Genomic DNA, 22,465 nt, shown 5'->3' with positions numbered 1-22,465 from the left:
TTTTTTCAATGGCACCCATTTGCCACCAGATTCTTCACTGTGTCCATTGTGCATTCTGAAAAGTCCTGTTTACCTTACTGCCTAGAAACTGATTACTGCAGAGCCTGTTTCTTGTCAAGATCTCACAACTCTAACTACTTAGGATATAATGCTACCTTCAACAACCTTCTCTCCTTTATTCTTTACCTTTTTTTTTTTTTGAGCATGGTTATAATTACAGATATTATAAGTTATTGATTTCAAGCAGCCCTCTAAGGGTCCCTAACCATTCTCATAATTCCAATATTAGGTGCAGTAATTTAGTTTCTAAAGATTGATGCTGACTTGCTTGAGAGTCTTTTCCCCAGAATTTCATGTATATGTGTGTTATTTGACATCTTAACCCATTGGCTTTTGATTGCTGAACTTCAGTTTGTTTCATGATTTTTCAGTGTGTTTGTCCCATTTCAAAACCTACCATAGCCTCTCAAACAGTTTTTACTTATGTGGATTTAATATAAACTTAACCAGCTAAGAAAAGTTAAAAAAATAACAAACTACCATAATCTTTCTTCTCTGGAGAATAGGAGAAACATCACTTAGACTTGCAATTACAAAGAGGGGTAAATTTGTTAAATTGGTGGATGAAGTGTGTTGCTCCAGTTTTATTGGTCTGGTTGTTGTTATTGTTGTTATTATTATCATTATTATTTTGCTATACTTGCCTTTGGAAACAGACATCTTCTCTAATTATAGATATTTGCTTATGCATTGGCTTCTTTAAGTCTTAAGCATCACATATAATCACATTATAATTCCTGTGTTAGTCTTTTTTTTTTTTAAGATTTTATTTATTTTTTTGACAGAGATCACAAGTAGGTAGAGAGGCAGACAGAGAGAGAGAGAGAGAGAGAGAGGGAAGCAGAGCCCGATATAGGGCTCAATCCCAGGACCCTGGGATCATGACCTGAGCCAAAGGCAGAGGCCTTAAACCACTGAGCCACTGAAGCACCCCTATTCCCATGTTAGTCTTAAAAGGTGAGAAGAGTAGTTCTAAAACCCAAGCTTCTTTCTATTGAAATTTATAAAACTGGTAGTCTTAGTACTCAGAAAGGCTAAATTTATGCTACTTTTCTTTTCATTAGTTCAATGTGCCTCAAATCTCCCTTTCTACTGTCTGAGAACTTTGAGACTACAGTATTTTATTATATAAAGCTCTTTGGACATACATTATATTTTATGGTTTCTTTATTTTTACAGAATTTATTTTACAGAATTTATTTTTACAGAATTTTTAGAATTTTGAATTTTGGAAAAATTTAAACATATACAAGTCTATTATCACTCAATGGCAACAATTACCAAATCATTAGTCAAATTGGTCTTATGTATACTGATACCCTTGAGCATTGGATAATAGTGAGCAAATCCCCAGACATGATACCATTAGATCTGTTAGTATTTCAATATATATCTCTAAAATTCAAAAGACTCTTTAAAAAAGCATAGCTAGGGGTGCTCAGTCAGTTGAGTGTCTGAATCTTGATTTCAGTTTAAATCGTGATCTTGGGGTTGTGGGGTTGGGTCCCCCATCAGACTCTTTGCTCAGTGAGGAGTCTGCTTCTTTTCTTTGCCCTCTCCCTTTACTCCTCTCCCTTCTCTCTCTCTCTGTCTCTCTCTAAAATAAATAGATAAATCTTTAAAAAAAATTAAAATTAAAAACCAGAACTATGTTATAATCATACCTAAAAGCTTCAACAATATTTCCTTAATAGTATCAACTAATCAATACCCAAATATTTTTGTTTTATAATTTTTACATTTAGTTTATTCAAATCAAAACCAAATATAATCTATACATTGCATTTGATTACTATATTTCTTAAATTCCTTTATCAATAGTTCTCTTTCCTTTTTTCTTGTAATTTGTTAAAGTCCTTTAATGTTTTTCAAATTTCAGTTTTGTTGATGACATCCCCATGTAACTATTTCTCCATTAGTTGAATTTCCCATAACATAATAGATAGGTCTAGCGAGTTGATGATATTCATTTTTATTTTTTGGCAAAAATACTTCAAGGAATGTTGTATATTTCCATCAGGAGACCAAAATATCTACTTGTTTCTCTGTGATGTTAACATTGTTCAGTTAACAATGATTCTTCTATTATAAAGTTTCCCATCTGCTATTAACATGAAGTATTTAGTAGTCATTGATGATCATAAACAAGGATTTATGATTTCATTAGCTGTTACAAAATGGTATATTCTAATACATCTAATACATTTATTTCTTCTTCATTTATTAGGTTTTGTCTAAAAAGGTTTGTTTTGTAAATTACATAGAAGGTAATATTTGGGCATCTATGATGTGCTAGTACTCTGCTAGACGGTATAAGAGGAAGACAAAATACGTATGTATCATGGACCCTTCTGTAAATAAAAATTAAACATTATGCTCAAAATGATTAGAGAACACCTATGGTATGGTAAGTGAAATAAGAAAAGAGAAACGATTATGGGTTGAAGAATATTACATGGAAGAAGTGGAACATGTACTGGTCCAAGAAGCATTCAATGAAATAGGGGGAAATGGAGGGTGTTTCAGATGGGAGAACAGTTTGGACCAAACCATGAGGCTAAGAACAAGAATGGTCACATATGGAAAGGCACAGGAAGAAAAAAATCTATGTAGAGATTACACATTAGTTAAATTAAAACAAAGCATTGATTTTGAGTAAGAAAACTAAATTACTTAGGTCCTATTGGGATAAATTGGCATCACCCCATGAAATCTGGCATTTTTCTCAATATATTTGGCATAGACTTTGGGTGAACAAGGAAACTACAGCAAAGTGGCCTAGAAAAATTCAGTACTTTAGAAATTGATTTGTCATAAGTAAAACTCATCTGATCTTAAGAAATATAAGATTGCCCAAATCACATGTAAAATGTAAAGAATTAGTTGTTTTAATAGGTGTACACAGTAATAAAAAATACAAACTATAGCGATACTTGTGGTTCCACAGAACAAACCAGGATATTTGAAAAAAGAGGCAGGTTCATAGGGCTTGTGAGGGTGGCAAAGTTAAAAATGTTGAGTTTAATTTTGAAAATATTGTATTTTGAGTACACGTGCAAATAGTAAAGACCTTAAACATTTGTTAGGATAGAATTGCAGACAAAAAGACAAAGCTGATATTGTACACTTTAGTCATACACAGAAGTGATAGGTTAACTCATAGGAGACACACATAACAAGCATAGAGAGGCTGAGTTCACAGAAAAAGACTAGCAATAGGAGCACCTGGGTGGCTCAGTCTGTGAAGCGCTGGACTCATGATTTTGACTCAGGTCATGATCTTGGGGTCATGAGATTGAGCCCCAGGTCAGGCTCCATTCTTAGCATGGAGTCTGCTTGAGATTCTCTCCCTCTGCCATCACCCACCACCACCACCACTCATGCTCTCTAGCTTTCTCAAAAAAAAAAATAAATAAAATAAAATAGCAGGAGAGTTGAGAGTGGAGGATGGACAGAACAGGAAAAGAAGAGAGTAGTATACATTAGTGGAGAAGCAGAGATAACATTGTTTTGGGTCAGGAAGGAAAGAACTTTAATTGGGAAGAGATGGTCAGCAGGGTCAACATGATGTACCACCATCACTAGCAACATTTGACAAGACACTTGATTTTAATACAGTATGTTACAGATGGAAGATGGCTTACAGGAAGGAATGGTTTGGGAGTGGGAGATCAGGACAGAAGACATGTGATCTTATCCTAGGAATGGGCTTCCAAAAGAGATGGTAAATATAAGGACTAGGGCAAGCAGCAGATGAGGAAACCTAGGTGTGTCTGAAAACCAAGAGTCTGAATTTCCTTGTTTTTTTTTGGGGGGGGGGGGGGAATCTATTTTTTTTTGTTTTAGAGAAAAAGCACATGTGAGGAAGAGAAGGAGCCAGGGGTGGGGGAGAAAAGCACACTCCCTACTGAGCATGGACTTTCCCCCCACCCCGTGCCGGGCTCCATCTCACAACCATGAGACTGTGACCTGAACTGAAATCCAGAGTTGGGAACTTAACCAAATGAGCCACCCAGTCACCCCTCCTTGGTTATTTTGGTAAATAAGACAAAGTATATTTTTAGAAAACAAACTTAGAGCAGTGAAAGTGCACAAAGAGCTTAACTATTTAGTCACTTTAATTCATTATATTTTAGGACATTTTATTTGTTCTATTCTCATTTTATGTATTATCATAATGAGTCATCCTTATGTAAAACATAAGATATGAGGTATTAATTTGGAAATGCTAGTTCCTTTCTTTTCTGAAAAGAATTCTGCATCTTCATCTTCCTTCTTTCTGCTTTCTTAATTTTCTTAGTGTATGTAGAACATGTAAATATTTGTTTCTATTTTGTTAGTTTCATTGGTTTGCTGCCTACAAAGAATAACACATACTTATTGTAAAAATGTCACTCAGCACAGAAAGACTTAAAGAATAAATTTTTTGAATTTCATGAAATGATGCTATTCAGAGATAACCAGTATCATTATTTTGGTAAATCTCCTTCTAAGTCTTTTTCTAGGTATAGATAATAGATGAGTGGGGGAGGATCAAGATGGCAGAGGAGTAAGAGACCTAAATTTCCTCTGGTCCCAGAAATTCAGCTAGATAGTTATCAAACCATTCTGAATACCTACAAATGCAGCAAGAGATCAAAAAAAAAGAATAGCAGCAATTCTGTGGACAGAAAAAAGACCATTTTCTGGAAGGTAGGACTTGCAGAGAAGTGAATCTGAGATGATATATGGGACAATAGACTACAGGGGGTGGGGCCAGCTCCCAGCAAATGATTGAGCAGCAGAGCACAAAATCAGAACTTGTAGAAGGCTCCTCCATGGAGGTACATCGCTCCAGTGGCTAAGCAGGGGAGTGGAATCCTTGCAGTGTGGTCTCAGGATCTCAGAGTCACAGGAAGACCAGGGGTGCCTGAGTGTGGCAGAACTCCCAGGTATCAGAGTGGGGAAGCTGGCTGTAGAGATGGAGCCAAGGAGTGGGCTCTCAGCTCAGGGTTGCCATAAACCGTGATCTCCGGGACAGTTGGCCACTACTCTTCAAGCAGAGACCCAACAAGCAGCAGCTCTGGAGTGGCACAGGAGCATGCTGTAAGAATCTGCTAGGTTTGGAGACTCCAAATGGGCCATGTGCCAGAGATAGAAATGCTCAGTCACAGGCCAGGAGAGTTCAGAGTGCAGCCCGAGACCAGAGAGATAAGCATGATTGACTGTTTTTCTCTGAGGACTCACTAAAGAGGGGGGCCCCGAACTCTCAGCTCCTCTGGGGTCAGAGATTGGGAGGCCACCTTCTTCATTCTCATCCTCCAAAGCTGTATGGAAAGCATTCAGGGAACAAAAGCTACTGAGACCAAAACCTAGCAGATTAGTTAGCCTGGCCCCTGGCAAGGGTGGTTCAATTCTGCCTTGGGCAAAGACATTTGAGAATCACTGCAACAGGCCCCTCCCCCAAAAGATCAGCAAGAACATCTAGCCAGGACCAAGTTTACTTACCAATGAGAACTGCAGAACCCCCAGTGCTAGGGGAATACAGCACATAGAATTCATGGCTTTTTCCCCATGATTCTTTAGTTTTTCAAAGTTAAATTTTTAAAATTTTCCTTATGATTTGTTTTTCTATTTTTAAAATCTTTTCCTTTTTGCTGTATTTTTAAAAAGATTTTATTTATTTATTTATTTATTTGAGAGAGAGACAGACAGACAGCATGAGAGGGGAGAGGTCAGAGGGAGAAGCAGACTTCCTGCCAAGCAGGGAGCCTCATGCTGGGCTCGATCTTGGGACTCCAGGATCATGACCTGAGCCGAAGGCAGTCATTTAACCAACTGAGCCACCCAGGCGCCCTCCTCTTTGCTATTTTAACCAACATCTTATCAATACCTTTTTAAAAATCTTTTTTAATTTTCATTTTAATAGTCATATTGTATCCCTTCATTGTATTTAACCTTATTTTTTGTACATATAAGCTTTTCTTTCTTTAAAATTTTGGGGATAGTTTCTTCTAATAGACTAAAATATACCCTAAATCTAGTGTATGGCTTTGTTTTAGTCTCCCGTCTGATCACATTCTCTCCTTTTTTTTTTTTTTGTTAAATTTTTTTCTTTCTTTTTTCAACCAACTTATTATCTTATTCCTTTTTTAAAATCTTTTTAAATTTTCATTTTTATAGTCTTATTCTATCACTTCATCAAATTTACCCTTATTTTTGTATATATATTTTTTCTTTCTTTAAAATTTTGGGAGGCAGTTTCTTCTAACAGACCAAAATACACCCCAAATCAAGTGTATGGCTCTATTCTATTTGCCAGCCTGGTCATATATATATTTTTTTCCTTTCTTTTCCTCCTGATTTTGGGTCTCTTCTGATTTGTTTAGTGTATATTTTTCTGGGGTCTTTGTTACCCTTTTAGTGTTTTGTTCTCTCATTCATCTATTTTGCTCTGGACAAAATGACAAAGCAGAAAAACTCATCTCAAAAAAAGAACAAGAGGCAATACTGACAACTAGGGACCTAATCAATACAGACATTAAGAAGCTATCAGAACTAGAGATCAGAATGATGTATAAAGATGCTAGCTGGGCTTGATAAAGCATAGAAGATACTAGAGAATCCCTTTCTGGAGAAATGAAAGAACTAAAATCTAACCAAGTTGAAATAAAAAAAGCTGTTAATGAGATGCAATCAAGAATTGTTACTGCTCGGATAAATGAAGCAGAAGAGAGAGTTAGTGATACAGAAGACCAAATGATGGAGAATAAAGAAGCTGAAAAAAAGAGAGATAAACAACTGCTGGATCATGAGGGGAGAATTTGAGAGATAAGTGATACCATAAGATGAAACAATATTAGAATAATTGGGATCCCATAAGAAGAAGAAAGGGGGGGGGGCAGAAGGTATAGTGTAGCAGATTATAGTGGAGAACTTCCCTAATTTGGGAAAGGAAATAGGCATCAAAATCCAAGGGCCACAGAGAACCCCCCTCAAAATCAATAAAAATAGGTCCACACCCTGTCATCTAATAGTAAAACTTGCAAGTATCAGAGACAAAGAGAAAATTCTGAAAGTAGCTTGGGACAAGAGGTCTGTAACCCACAACTGCAGAAATATTAGACTGGCAGGAGACCTATCCACAGAGACCTGGCAGGCCAGAAAGGACTGGCATGATATATTTAGAGCACTAATTGAGAAAAATATGCAGCCAAGAATACTATATCCAGCTAGGCTGTCTTTGAAAATAGAAGGAGAGATAAAAAGCTTCTAGGACAAACAAAAACTAAAAGAATTTGGAAACACCAAACCAGCCCTAAAGGAAATAACAAAAGGGGTCCTCTAAGCAAAGACAGAGCCTAAAAGTAACATATACCAGAAAGGAACAGAGACAATATACAGTAATATTCACCTTACAGGCAATACAATGGCACTAAATTCATATCTTTCAGTAGTTACCCTGAATGTAAATGGGCTAAATGCCCCAATCAAAAGACACAGGGTATCAGAATGGATTAAAAAAAGAAGACCCATATATATGCTGTCTACAAGAGACTGATTTTAGGCCCAAAGACACCTCCAGATTTATAGTGAGGGGCTAGAAAATCATTTACCATGATAATGGACATCAAAAGAAAGCTGGAGTGGCTATCCTTATATCAGATAAATTAGATTTTTAAACCAAAGACTATAAAAAGAGATGAGGAAGGACACTATATCCTAGTTAAAGGATCTGTACAACAAGAAGATCAAACAAGTGTAAATATCTATACCCCTAACATGGGAGCAACTAATTATATAAACCAATTAATAACAAAATCAAAGAAACACATCAACAATAATACAATATTATAGGGGATTTTATCATCCTCCTCACTGAAATGGGCAGATCATCTAAGCAAAGGATCAACAAGGAATAAAGACTTTACATGACATACTGGACCAGATGGACATCACAGATATATTCAGAACATTCCATCCCAAACAACAGAATACACATTATTCTCTAGTGCACATGGAACATTCTCCAGATTCTCCTGGGTCACAAGTCAGGTCTCAACCAGTACCAAAGATTGGGATCATTCCCTGCATATTTCAGACCACCTTGCTTTGAAACTAGAACTCAATTACAAGAGAAAATTGGAAGGAACTCAAATGCATGGAGGCTAAAGAGCATCCTACTAAAGAATGAATGGGCCAACCAGGAAATTAAAGAAGAATTTAAAAAATTCATGGAAACAAACAAAAATGAAAACACAACTGTTCAAAATCTTTGGGATGCAGCAAAGGGGGTCCTAAGAGTAAAGTATATAGCAATACATAGATGATATTTTATGTTGAGATCATACTATTAATGTAGTTTTGCACCTGCTTTTTTGCATCTAATAATATGTTGTGGACATTTTTATGTCAATTAATATAGGTATAGACCATTCTTTTTCAATGGCAGTCATTGCATGATGTATCAGAATTAATTTAAGACCTCTCCTGTTGCCAGACATCCTGTTGCTGTGAATGCGTGAATGAATGTTTAGTTGTCTGAGTTTTGATTGATCTTGGTGTTTGACATGGAATCAATTAGACTCTTTCTAATTTTTCTGCTTAAGCAGCACCACAGGGAACACTCCTGTGGATACATTTTTGTGCACTTATCCAACTGATTATCTTTTTTGAGTAATTTCCCCAAAATGTGGTTGTGGGTCAAAGGCTATGCATATTTTATATTGTGGTACATATTAATTTACATATTGTCCAGTGTCCTTTAGAAGTCAGTACCAATTATGCTTCTACCAATAATATCAATCAATACCCAGAAAGTTCTTTTAAATGTCTTAAAATTTTTTTTCATCTTCAAACAGGCTCATTTTCCTCACTTATAAAATAAGGATGAAATATATCAGTGGTTCTTAAACTTTTAGGATCGTAGGATCATTTGAGAATTTTTGAAAACTGATTAGAAACTTGAACTGTCGTTTCAGAAAAACAAACCTGTGCAAAAATAGAGAAATTTATAGGTACTATTTTTGAGAATTCATAGATTCTTTGAAGTCAATTCACAGACTCTTTAGGATCTCAGTCCATGAGTCTAAGTGAAGAATCCCTGAATGAGATGATTTTAAAATTGCTTTCTCTTTTTAACACTTACACACACACACACACACACACACACACACACACACAATCTTACATACACATCATGCACACGTCACACACAGAATTTTAATGTGTATTTGGAAAAGCTTTGACACCTGCTTGATATAGAACATAGTCTTATAAACCTCTGGGTATAGTTATTGGAATGAATTTCCATTTATTTCAGGTTCTTCAATGGCGAGCCCACCAGGAAGAGGTAGCACGATTGGAAATGGAAATTTCTGCCAGAAGAAGAGAAAAGGAGAAGGAGAAAGAGAAGCTTTGGAAGGAGAAGGAATTGTTACAAAGAGCAGAGAAGAAAAAGAAAGTATGAAATCTGCTATTTCTGCGAATGTGTGAATGAATGTTCAGTTGTCTGAGTTCTGATTATCTTGGTGTTTGACATGGAATCATCATAGGCAGTTCTTAGAAAGATTCGTAAGGTTCTAGTGGAGTCTTGCTTCAGTTCATTTAAGCTTCAAAATTTGTGGATATGGAGGAGAATCCACTTTATTAACCTGCATTAAAAGGTACTTGTGATTAGAAGAAAGCCGTAAGGAAAGAAAAGTCAGGGTTTATGACTTGTTAAGTCTTGTTCTAAGTAGGAACATGCAAAGACAAGAGGATACCAGGGTAACATTTTGGTTGACTGCAGTGTAGCAACCAACTGTCAAAAGAGGTCTTTGCTGGTAAAATACATTGTACCAAGGTCAGAGCAGCTTATGGCACACCAGAAGGCCCTTTAAAGAATTTACTTCCTGACTTATTATTTGTTAGATTGTTTGTTTTTCATTTGCTGACACGAATTCATCACTCTACTTTTGAGCAAACATTTGCTTCCCAGTTTTCAAAAAATTAATCACAACACTTATTAACAGCTTCAAAGTGATTGCTGATATTCCATGGAAGGAAAAAAGTGAATTTGAGATGGGATTTTAAACATGTGTCTGGGGTATTTATTTAGATGTTTTTGTTTATTTTATCAATTTTTGTGGTGTAAACAAACACTTTAGTACTCATCACCTAGCATTGAAACTCTTAAGGTTTTTTATTCTTTTATAGATTTATTTTATTTTACAGATTAAGTTGAAGTCCTCTCTTGAGGATGTACTCAGTACCATTTTCCTTCTTACCTCCTCAAAGCCAGTCTTGATCGTAAAATTTATTCCTATCTTTACAGGCCATCAATTGCTTTTAACATTTTTTTTAAAGATTTTATTTATTTATTTGACAGAGAGAAATCACAAGTAGGCAGAGAGGCAGGCAGAGAGAGAGGAGGAAGCAGGCTCCCTGCTGAGCAGAAAGCCCGATGTGGGGCTTGAACCCAGGACCTGGGATCATGACCTGAGCCGAAGGCAGCGGCTTAACCCACTGAGCCACCCAGGTGCCCCTTAACATTTTTTTTTAAGATTTTATTTATTTATTTGACAGAGATCACAAGTAGGCAGAGAGGCAGGCAGAGGGAGAGGAAGGCAAGCAGGCTCCCTGCTGAGCAGAGAGCCTGACGCGGGACTCGATCCCAGGACTCCGGGATCATGACCTGAGCCGAAGGCAGAGGCTTTAACCCACTGAGCCACCCAGAAGCCCCTGCTTTTAACATTTTTTTAAAGATTTTATATATTGACTTGACAGAGCAAGAGAGCACAAGGAGGGGGAGTGACAGAGGGAGAGGGAAAAGCAGGCTCCCTGATGAGCAGGAAGCCTGATGTGGGGCTGGGATCATGACCTGAGCAGAAGGCAGACACTTTACCGACTGAGCCACCCAGGAACCCTGCTTTTAACATCTTTTAATATGTAATTTGTGACTTTTAAATTTTTTTCCTGAATACTTTCGGACTGTATCATTCTGTGGCATGTACTTCTTCATTTAACCTGAACTTTTGAGATACAGCTATATTAATAAACAGAGATGGAGTTCACCCCTTTCTACTGTGATATACTGTTTCCATAGAGAACAAAGCTGCCTTTCATCCCTTCTCTTAGTGGTTGACACTTATGGTTCTGAAGTTTTGTTCCTGCAACCGTGCTGGCATAGCCGCCTTGTACATGTCGACTGGGTTGTATGTGCACAGCTCTCTCCACGGTACACCAAGGAGGAGAATTACCATGTGGTAGGATTTGTACGCTTTTAATTTTATAAAGTTTTTTTTAGTTTATAAGATAACATAAATCTTCTTTTTGACTTTTGCCAATCGGATGAAGGTGAACAGTGTGTCAGTGTTTTAAGTCAGGTTCTCCTTCAATCTTCACAAGTGAAATGGAAAAATCTTGTTTATTGGGCCATTTTCTTCCTCTGTAAATTGCTTATTAGTACTTTTTGTTTGTCTGTTTTTCTTTATTAATCTGTAGAAGTTATTTATAAATTCTGGATACTATTTCTTTTTGTCAGTTATATTTTCTTTCATTGGTCATCTTTGCCTTTAAATTTGGTCTATGGTGTCTACGGTTCAATGGAAATTTAAAATGATCAAGTAATCAAAGTTATTAAACTTTTCTCCTTTGCAAACTGTGCTTTCCTTTATGAACCATGACCTGATAGTGAGAGCATCTTTAGAGTTCTTGATCACTTCTGCTTAGGACCTTGTACATTTTTCTGGCCCAGGACTAGTGCATGTATTGTGTGAGATTTGGGACCTGTGCTGTGAGATTGCAGACAGTGCTAACTTAGCACTCATACACAGCACCAGCCTGGCTTCCTCTGATGACCCTTCTCCTTCTCTGGTCCTAACCAGAAAGTTAGCCCCCTTATCACTTTTCTGGGGAGTGGTCTTGGTGTGTCTGAATCTCACTGTGTGCATGGACAAGTCCTACAGGACTTCTTGCTCTTCTTAAGAGGCATGATTCCAGCTCCCATGCACAGAAGTCTCATAGCTACTGTTAAAGACCCAGCCACCAGCTCCTCAGGTCTGTCTCAGTCCCAGTTCTATACAAGAGCCCTTTGGCTCTGGCCGCCTCTTACTGCTCTGACTTTGAGTTCCATCTTTATCTTCAGCACTGGGGCATTTGTGTGTGTTTGTGTGCAGTTGTATTATAGTTTGTCCAAAATTTCTATGTATTTAAAGTAGGAAAGGAGATTTCTATGTCTACTCAGACAAACTGACCAAAGTTCTGGCTGCCTTTATATATACTATGAATCCAGACTCTCTTTGTTCTATTTTCTATGCTAGAGACAAATTTTAGTTCTTTACTGTTTTGGCAGAAACCCTCCTATAGTTTCTCAAATCAGAAGCTCCCCCTGACTTGAGACTGATTGCTTTGTTAGCTGTTGCTCTGGTTTTCCTCATCTACTGTTTCACCTGCCTAGATTTCTCTTCTCATAAGCTAGCAGCCATAGAGGTAGAAAAACTATTCCATGTATAATACCCCACCTGAGGATTTCTGAATAACAGATCGTCTTTTTCCTAATTCTTCTTCTCAGCAACTTGTCTTTTAGGGAATGACACTGTCTTTTTGCTGGAATAACATTTTTAATTTGTATTCCAAAGTTTACTCTGGTAGATGCCCAACTCTTTTCAAATTGACCTTTAAATTAGATTACTTTTTCTTCTGTGCTTTAAAACTTGAGTTGAACATAGGATACCCAGTTTTCATAGTTTTATCTCACGACTCAAAGTAAGTTGTTATTCCTAGGCTGTTAGGTGATAATGGTAATATTTCAGTAACATCTCTTCACTTTTGATATTATTGTCATGATAAAAATCAAAGAATAATGTCTTTCCATAAACTATCCCTAGGAGCTATTGTAAGAAACAAAATTACTGTGCTAGGTGAACCTTAAAATGCCTGATATGTAATATTGGCCCCAGTACCACCCTTTCACTAGATGTAGCATTTTGGATGGCTTGAATAACATAAAAACTACTCTGCATCACAGCGTTTTAGGAGGTTTTTTACCTCGTTTCATGCCTGGAGTTCTATGGGATCAAAGCAAGGATAGTTTCAGCCTCATTGCAAAAATAGAGATTTCAAGCAAGGCTCATATTAAAAGGAGACAGATTCCTTCCTTGTTCTAGCATGTTACATTTCTCTCCCAATTTTACTGGTTCCTAATCCAGCACTGAAGCCCCCACATTGTACTGCTGAAGGATGGGAAGCATTATCAGGAAAGTCAGAATAACTTCAACAGCTGTGGCCCACCAGCCATGTGACCTTCAGCCTTACCTCTGAGATGTTTCTGGGGAGAAATCTATCATTCTGTGATCTCTCAGCCTCAAGGGACATCATATCAGTAAATATCAATAGACCCAGGCATCAGTAGAACCTTGGCACTTACATGGTCCCCCTTGACCTCAGGTGATTTGGTAAATACTCAGAATTACATTCATCCTACAGATAACCAGAAGACAGCAAAAACAGTCTAAAATAAAAAAGGGTATGTTATCATAAACAGAATGCAGGCTAGAGGGCTAAGCCAGTACTGCTTCCTAAAAGATTTAAGAAGCTCTGCTCTTTGGAGGGTGTCTTCTCAATTCATATCAAAGCTATTCTCTCAGTGTGGGAATCTGTGCATTCTTATGAGAACAATTTATCATGAAATTCCCTCCCCATTGTTTCTTAATCTAATAATATACTGACCTAAAGAGCTAAGAGTAGGGGGGTGGGTAGATAGACACTGAAGAATGATAAAAAATAAATTCCCAGACTATAAACTCTACTTCAGGATTGTTGGGACTGAAAGGGGCCAATGAACCACACCTGTGATAAGCAGGCTTCTAGGATAGGCTCCAAGATTTCCTGCCCTCCTGGGATACATATCCTATATAATCACCAGGATTATAACTTCCATGGGTTAGGTTATATTATATGGCACAGACAACCTTGGGAAAGGGAGATTACCCAGAAGGACTTGATCTAGTCACATGAGCTCTTTAAAAGTAAAGAGTTTTCTTTGGCTTGTCACAAGAGGGGTCATCAGAAATTTAAAGCATGAAAAGGACATGACTAAATATTGTGGCTTGAAGATTGAGGAGGTCACATGGCAAGGAATGTGGGTAAACTCCAGCAGCGGAAAGTGGCCCTGGCTGACAGCCAGAAGGGAAATGGGAACCTGTAACCTATAGTCCTACAACTGTGAGGAACTGAATTCTGCCAAAACCAAGAATGAGCTTGGAAACATATTTTCCTCTGAAGCTTCCAGGTGAGAACTCAGTTTTGTCAGCACCTTGATTTTGTTCTTGTGATATCATGGGCAAGAGTTCAGGGACACCATGCTGGACTTCTGACTTAAAGAAGTCTGAGTTCATAAGTAAGTTTGGTCTAAGCTGCTGAATTTGTGGTAAGTGTTACACAGCAGTTAAAAAACTAGTACAGTTTTTGATATCTAGAAGTGAATTGTTGCCGTAACAAACACCTGAAAATGTGGAATGGAATTAGGAAGTAGGAAGAAGTAGGAAGAATTTTAGGAACATGACAGAAAAAAGTCTAGAATGCCTTGAACTGATTTAGTAAAGATGTGGCTTCTGAGTCTCAGAAGGAAGTGACGAACATGTTCTTCAAAACTGGAGAAAGGATCACTGTTATGTGATGACAAGAAGCCTAAGGAATTAATTCTGCACTGCAGTTAGGTGGAAAACATTCCCGAGTAATGAACTTCATATGTGATGAGCAAAGAAGATTACTGAAATGTTGAAAGTGTCACTAGGATTTTTTGCTGCTTACAGTAACAAGGAGAGATTTGATGCTTTGGGAAAATTCTCAATCTATGTAAATGGCAAAAGACTCCAGAGTTAAGAGATTATTGCCACCATCATGCCATAGAGAAAAGGCTGAAAGTGTGAATATACGGTCCTGTTACAGCATTGAAAAGATCACAGTGTCAGAGTATTCAGTCATATAAAAGACCCTTCTAGGAGATTAAGGGTGTTTCTCTTAGATCTCAAACTAGAAGGCCTCTGGGAAGTTTAAGGGCAATTTCTCTCAGCCATCTCAATAGAAAACCAAGAGAGAGAGAAAGGATTATCTCAAAAAGACCTGTGGGTGTGTGGCTTTTGTCTAATGGAGTGAATCCTTATAAAATCTGCAAAGGCTCACTTGGTTCTTGCGACAATTTTTCAGAAACACTGCCAGCTTGACTGAAAGGGACAGAGCGAGTATGAAATGAAAGGAGGCTCCTGGACCTCCCAAAATTCTCTTGGCAGGAAGCAGGCTGATAAAACTACTTAGAAAGTTGGCATTCCTAATACTTCTACCACTGGACCAACCCACCCATCTAGGCTCAGGAAAATCTTCGCTTTACTTTTCACCACCTTATACATAGAATGGTTGTATCACCTTCCAGTAAGATATACTGACAGTAGATTGTATATAAACCCAAAGGGGTCACTAGAAGTCCTATTTAGGATTATCATTCATCTATGTATGTATTCATTTATTCATTAAGTATGTACCAATTGTCTTTAATGTGACACACATTATACCCAGTCCTTCATGAAATTGTAAGAGGTCACCCTACTCAAACAGAAGTTGCCCCTTTTCTGATATCTATCTATCTATCTATCATTTATTTTAAATAGGCTCCACACCCAGTGTGGAGCCCAATGTTAGGTTTGAAATCATGACCCTAAGATGAAGATTGGAGCTGAGGTCAAGAGTTGGACAGTTAACCAACTGAGCCACCCAGCCACCACTTTGGTATCTTTTTTTTGTTCTTGTTATTGGTGTTTATTTTTTTTAATTTTTAAATTTTTTATAAACATATATTTTTATCCCCAGGGGTACAGGTCTGTGAATTGCCAGGTTTACACACTTCACAGCATTCACCATAGCACATACCCTCCCCAATGTCCATAACCCCACCCCCCTCTCCCAAACCCCTCCCCCCAGTAATCCTCAGTTTGTTTTGTGAAATTAAGAGTCACTTATGGTTTTTCTCCCTCCCAGTCCCATCTTGTTTCATTTATTCTTCTCCTACCCCCTAAACCCCCCATGTTGCATCTCCACTTCCTCATATCAGGGAGATCATATGATAGTTGTCTTTCTCTGATTGACTTATTTCGCTAAGCATGATACCCTCTAGTTCCATCCACGTCATCGCAAATGGCAAGATTTCATTTCTTTTGATGGCTGCATAGTATTCCATTGTATATATATACCACATCTTCTTTATCCATTCGTCTGTTGATGGACATCTAGGTTCTTTCCATAGTTTGGCTATTGTAGACATTGCTGCTATAAACATTCAGGTGCACGTGCCCCTTCGGATCACTATGTTTGTATCTTTAGGGTAAATACCCAGTAGTGGAATTGCTCAATGAGATATCACCTCACACCAGTCAGAATGGCTAAAATTAACAAGTCAGGAAATGACAGATGCTGGCAAGGATGCGGAGAAAGGGGAACCCTTCTACACTGTTGGTGGGAATGCAAACTGGTGCAACCACTCTGGAAAACAGCATGGAGGTTCCTCAAAATGTTGAAAATAGAACTACCCTATGACTTTGATATCTTTTTAAAGGAATGTGTTTACCTGCTCATCACAAAGATAATACACAATTCTTGGTTAGGTTAGTAGAAGCTCTAACTAATAATACAGAAGTGTTTCTTTTATCTTCAAACTTTATGAGTAAGCAAAAGGGTTAACAGAGAAAAATTAAAAATACAAAATGGAGTGAAATATATAGAGTTTGCAATTAGTTAAATTAAGCATGACTATGTATAGTAAATTAAATATATATGCATATATACACAGTATTTACAAATGGGTATATTTGTGTAGGTACATACACACACACACACACACACACACACACATAAGTATAGTGTGATTTTCCTGCCTCTCTCACTGGGTACTGATTGCTTAGGGAGTTTAGGATAGTGCCTTCACCTTCTTTTATGCCTAGACCTCCTCTTCTCTTATTTCCTGGTTCTGTCAGCAAACCATACTTTGGGTATCTGTCCTCACATGATGGTCCATGCTAGTCTGATTACTTCCTAGTGTGAATCCTCTTATGCCAATAAAAGTTATTAGTTTTGCTACCATTGATCAAAGTTCAGGCCTTAACATATGAACATTTTGCCCTGACTGACTCCAGTAAGGTTCATCAAGTCTCTATTAATTTTTTTCTTTTTGTTTAGGCTTTTAATTGCTACTGTATGCATTTGTGCACTGCAGGAACTGCAGAATATAGAACTGTCCTGTGCAATTTCCTTCAAATGCCTATGGCTGATTACCTTTTATTTCCAGTGCAAGCTTTGCTATTCCAGAGGGTGAGGGATATAGATTTAAGGACTTAGGTAGTGGGAAAAAGGACGTTTAAGATAAGAGCACTGCCGGGAAAACATCCCCTGACTGATTAAAGGAGTGTGTGTGTGCAAAAGAGAGCTAGTGATCTAACTGGATCCCACTTAGACTAAAATGACTTAAGATATAAATACTGTAAATTTGGTAGTGTATCACTGGGGACCAACTGAACAGTGAACTTACAAAAACACTCTGGCAGCACTCAGCAACACAGTAATGCAGTGACTTTCAGGTGATCTAAATCTGCTTAAAGCACTTTTTTACATTCTCATAGATGGAGAATATGGAATATAAAAACTCTGATCGATGACTTGGACCTTGAAAATATGTCTTTGAAACTCTCTGAACTCCAGTTTGATGTCTGCTCTAACATACACCCACCTAAACCTCTCACTTGCAAACATCCTCTTTTTAAAGGAACCACCTGCTACTAAAGCCAAAGTGTTTCCATCTGGCTGAGGTCCAATCTGTTGAACTGTTTCCTATCCTCAGTTTTGTGGTTCTCTCAATTACTAATTCCTAAAAGTGTGAAGTTGCAGTAAACATTTGAGGAGGTGTTTGTCTTTAATTATTGGTCTTTTTATTTGGGAATCTGATGAAATATCCCAACTGAGGAGCTATAAAACCTAGTGAGTAAAATAACTATCAGGATATTATAATCATCAGAAGGAGGACATAGTTAATATATATTTTATGTAAAACTGACTCCAAAGAAACTGGGGTTCAGAGTTTATTTTCTGAATTTTTAATATTAGTCCTCTGAATAATATTATTTAAATAAATAAATTAATGTAATATGGCAAGTTTAATTATCCAAAAGAAATCAAAGATCATGTAATTTTAAAATGTTCATAATGTTCCTTATTTTGTTATTAAAATTTAGAAATGGACATTAACATAAGCTTATTAACTGATTCTAACATTCTAATATGAGACTGAATGTAGAGCCAACTATCAGTATATTAATGAACAGGTGACATAAAGGTAGGATGAAATAGGGCTACACTGAGACACATGATAAGTAAATTGTCAAAATTCAAAGACAAAGAATGAATTTTAAGAGCAGCAAGAAAAAGAGAACTTACATATAAGGGAACTTATATATAAGACCATAGGTAGATTCCTCCACACAAACATTTCAGGCCAGGAGACAATGGAATGACATTCAAAAAAATTGAAAGAAAATAACTGTCAATGCTGTCCTTCAGAAATGGAGGAATAAAGACTTCCAAACAACAAAAGCCAAAGGGAGTTCATTACCGCCAGACCTGCCTTATAAGAAATACTAAAGAGAGTTCTTGAGTGGAAGTAAAAGAATGCTAATTAACATAATTAAAACACAAAAAAGTAGCATAAACCTCACTGGTACTGGTAAATACATAGTCATTGTTAGATTCTGCAATATGGTAATAGTGGTACATAACTCAAAAGTCTAGCTTAAAAGTTAATAAAAGAATATGGTGGAGCACCTGGGTGGCTCAGTGGGTTAAGCCTCTGCCTTTGGCTCAGGTCATGATCTCAGGGTCCTGGGATCGAGCCCCGCATCGGGCTCTCTACTCAGCGGGGAGCCTGCTTCTCCCTCTCTCTGCCTGCCTCTCTGCCTACTTGTGATCTCTCTCTCTCTGTGTCAAATAAATGAATAAAAATCTAAAAAAAAAAAGAATATGGTAAAAAGCATCACAACGAAAAGAAAACACCTGTAAATTGTAATAGCAATAACCTAAAGTATGGGGGAGGAAAGATGTAAATGTGTAAAATATATTAATTATATTGAAGTTAAGTTGTTATCAGTTTAAAGTAGATTTAATATAAATTTAATAGGGAGGCCTGGGGGACTCAGTTGGTTAAGCATCTGCCTTTGGCTCAGGTCATGTTCCCAGGGTCCTGGAATCAAGTCCTGCATCAGGCTCTCTGCCCAGCAGGGAGCCTGCTTCTCTCTCTGTAGGCCACTCGCTCTGCTTGTGCTGGCTCTCTCTCTGCCTCTGACAAATAAATAAATAAAATCTTTGAAAAATTGAAATAATAAATAAATAAATAAGTTTCAATATATTTTATATAAGACTCATGATAACCACAAAGGGAAATCTTATAGTAATTATACAAAAGAACATGATAAAGAAGTCAAAGCATATTAATACCAAGACATCAAAACTAAAAAAAAAAAAAAAAAAAGATAAAAAAGAACAGTGGATCTACAAAATAACCAGAAAACAATTAACAAAATGACAATAATAAGTTCTTACCTATCAAAAATTACTTTAAATGTAAACAGATTAAATTCCCCAATCAAAAGACATATAATGCCTGAATGGATTTAATAAAAAAAATAAAAATCCCACACCCAACGACATGCTGCCTACAAAAGACTCTTTTTAGCCTTAAAGATACACATAAACTGAGAGTGAAGGGATGGATAGAGACATTTCAAGCAAATAGTAATTAAAGCCAACCAACCAAACAACAAAAAACTAAACAAAACAAATAAAACTCCAAAAGTAGCTATACTTACAGCAGATAAAATAGACTTTAAATTTAAAATGGTAAAAATAGACAAAGAAAGTCAATATATAATGAAAAAGTGTTTAAGACATCGAGATGGTATAACTGTAAATATTTATGCACCTAACATCAGAGCACCTAAATATGTAAAGCAGAAACTAACAAGCTAAAAGGGGAAATAAATAGTAATATAGTAATAGACATTTTAATAGTCTACTTTAAACAACAGGTAGATTTACAGAGAACCAATAAGGAAACAGTGGATCTGAACAATACTGTAGATCATGTCATCTGCAAAGAGACAGAGTTTGACTTCTTCATTGCCAATTTGAATACTTTTTATTTCTTTTTGTTGTCTGATTGCTGTTGCTAGGACTTCTAGTACTATGTCAAACAAGAGTGGTGAGAGTGGGCATCCTTTATATGGAAAACCCACCCCCAAACTACTGGAACTCATACAGCAACTCAGTCATGTGGCAGGATACAAAATCAAGGTACAGAAATCAGTTGCTTTCTTATGCACTAAATGAAAATATAGAAAGGGAAATGAGAGAATCGATTCTATGTACTATAGCACCAAGAACCATAAGATACCTGGGAATAAACCTAACCAAAGAGTTAAAGGATCTGTGCTTGAGAAACTACAGAACACTCATGAAAGAAATTGAAGAAGACACAAAAAGATGGAAGACCATTCCATGCTCATGGATCGGAAGAATAAACATTGTTAAAGTGCCTATACTGCCTAGAGCAATCTATACTTTCAATGCCATCCCAATCAAAATTCCACTGGCATTTTTCAAAGAGCTGAAACAAACAATCCTAAAATTTGTACGGAACCAGAAGAGACCCCGAATTGCTCAGGAAATGTTGAAAAAGAAAAACAAAACTGGAGACATCATGATGCCGATTTCAAGCTTTACTACAAAGCTGTGATCACCAAGACAGCAAGGTACTGGCACAAAAACTGGCACAAAAACAGACCAGTAGAACAGAGTAGAGAGCCTAGATATGGACCCACAACTCTGTGGTCAAATAATCTTCGACAAAGCAGGAAAAAATATACAGTGGAAAAAAGTCTCTTCAATAAATGGAGCTGGGAAAATTGGACAGCTATGTATAGAAAAATGAAATTCCACCATTCTCTTACACCATACACAAAGATAAACTTGAAATGGATAAAAGACCTCAACGTGAGGCAGGAATCAAAATCCTAGAGGAGAACATAGGCAGTAAACTCTTTGACATCGGTCACAGGAACTTCTTTCATGATATGTCTCCAAAGGCAAAGGAAACAAAAGCAAAAAGGAACTTTTGGGACTTCATCAAGATCAAAAGCTTCTGCACAGCAAAGGAAACAGTCAACAAAACAAAGAGGCAACCCACAGAATGGGAGAAGATATTTGCAAATGACACTACAGACAAAAGGCTGATATCCAAGATCTATAAAGAACTCCTCAAACTCAACACACACAAAACAGATAATCATGTAAAAAAATGGGCAGAAGACATGAACAGACACTTCTCCAAAGAAGATATACAAATGGCTAACAGACACATGAAAAAATGTTCATCATCATTAGCAATCAGGGAGATTCAAATCAAAACCATATTGAGTTACCACCTTACACCAGTTAGAATGGCCAAAATTAACAAGACAGTAAACAACAAGTGTTGGAGAGGATGTGGAGAAAGGGGAACCCTCCTACACTGTTGGTGGGAATGCAAGTTGGTGCAGCCACTTTGGAAAACAGTGTGGAGATTCCTTAAGAAACTAAAAATAGAGCTACCCTATAACCCTGCAATTGCACTACTGGGTATTTACCCCAAATATACTGGGTATTTACCCCAAATATACAGATGTAGTGAAAAGAAGGGCCACCTGTACCCCAATGTTCATAGCAGCAATGGCTACAGTTGCCAACTGTGGAAAGAACCAAGATGCCCTTCAATGGACAAATGGATAAAGAAGATATGGTCCATATATACAATGGAGTATTATGCCTCCACCAGAAAGGATGAATACCCAACTTTTTATCAACATGGACAGGACTAGAAGAGATTATGCCGAATGAAATAAGTCAAGCAGAGAGAGTCAAGTATCATATGGTTTCATTTACTTGTGGAGCATAAGGAATAACACAGAGGACATTGAGAGATGGAGAGGAGAAGTGAGATGGGGGAAACCGGAGGGGGAAACTAACCATGAGAGACTGTGGACTCTGAGAAACAAACAGAGTTTTGGAGGAGGGGGCTAGAGGGTTGGGTGAGCCTGGTGGTAGGTATTATGGAGGGCATGTATTGCATGGAGCACTGGGTGTGGTACATAAACAATGAATTTTGGAACACTGAAAACAAATAAAATAAAATGGAAAAAATATTGTAGATCAAATGGAAGTAACAGACATATACAAAATATTCTATGCAACAACAGAATATGCATTCTTCTTAAGTGCACGTGGAACAGTTCCTAGGACATACCTTATGTTAGGCCACAAAACAAGTCTTAGCAAAAATAATGTTAAAATTGTACCAAGTATCTTCTCTGACCAC

The 22,465-nt window shown here is 37.2% G+C and overlaps 1 protein-coding gene across 1 annotated transcript in view; it reads left to right on the top strand.

The window, feature by feature from the left end:
• LOC111145087 (coiled-coil domain containing 148) overlaps positions 1 to 22,465 on the top strand; it is a 179,183-nt gene that overhangs the window by 82,941 nt on the left and 73,777 nt on the right. Inside the window, exon 10 of the mRNA XM_022499720.1 lies at positions 9,362 to 9,502. Within this exon, the coding sequence (XP_022355428.1) occupies positions 9,362 to 9,502 (141 nt within the window). The remainder of the gene's footprint in view (positions 1 to 9,361; positions 9,503 to 22,465) is intronic.

Source organism: Enhydra lutris, unplaced genomic scaffold (assembly GCF_002288905.1).
Source record: "Enhydra lutris kenyoni isolate GAN:26980312 unplaced genomic scaffold, ASM228890v2 scaffoldscaffold1, whole genome shotgun sequence".
Classification (NCBI taxonomy): domain Eukaryota; kingdom Metazoa; phylum Chordata; class Mammalia; order Carnivora; family Mustelidae; genus Enhydra; species Enhydra lutris.
Note: the sequence above shows the minus strand (reverse complement) of the source record. Positions and strands in the feature narration are given on the sequence as shown.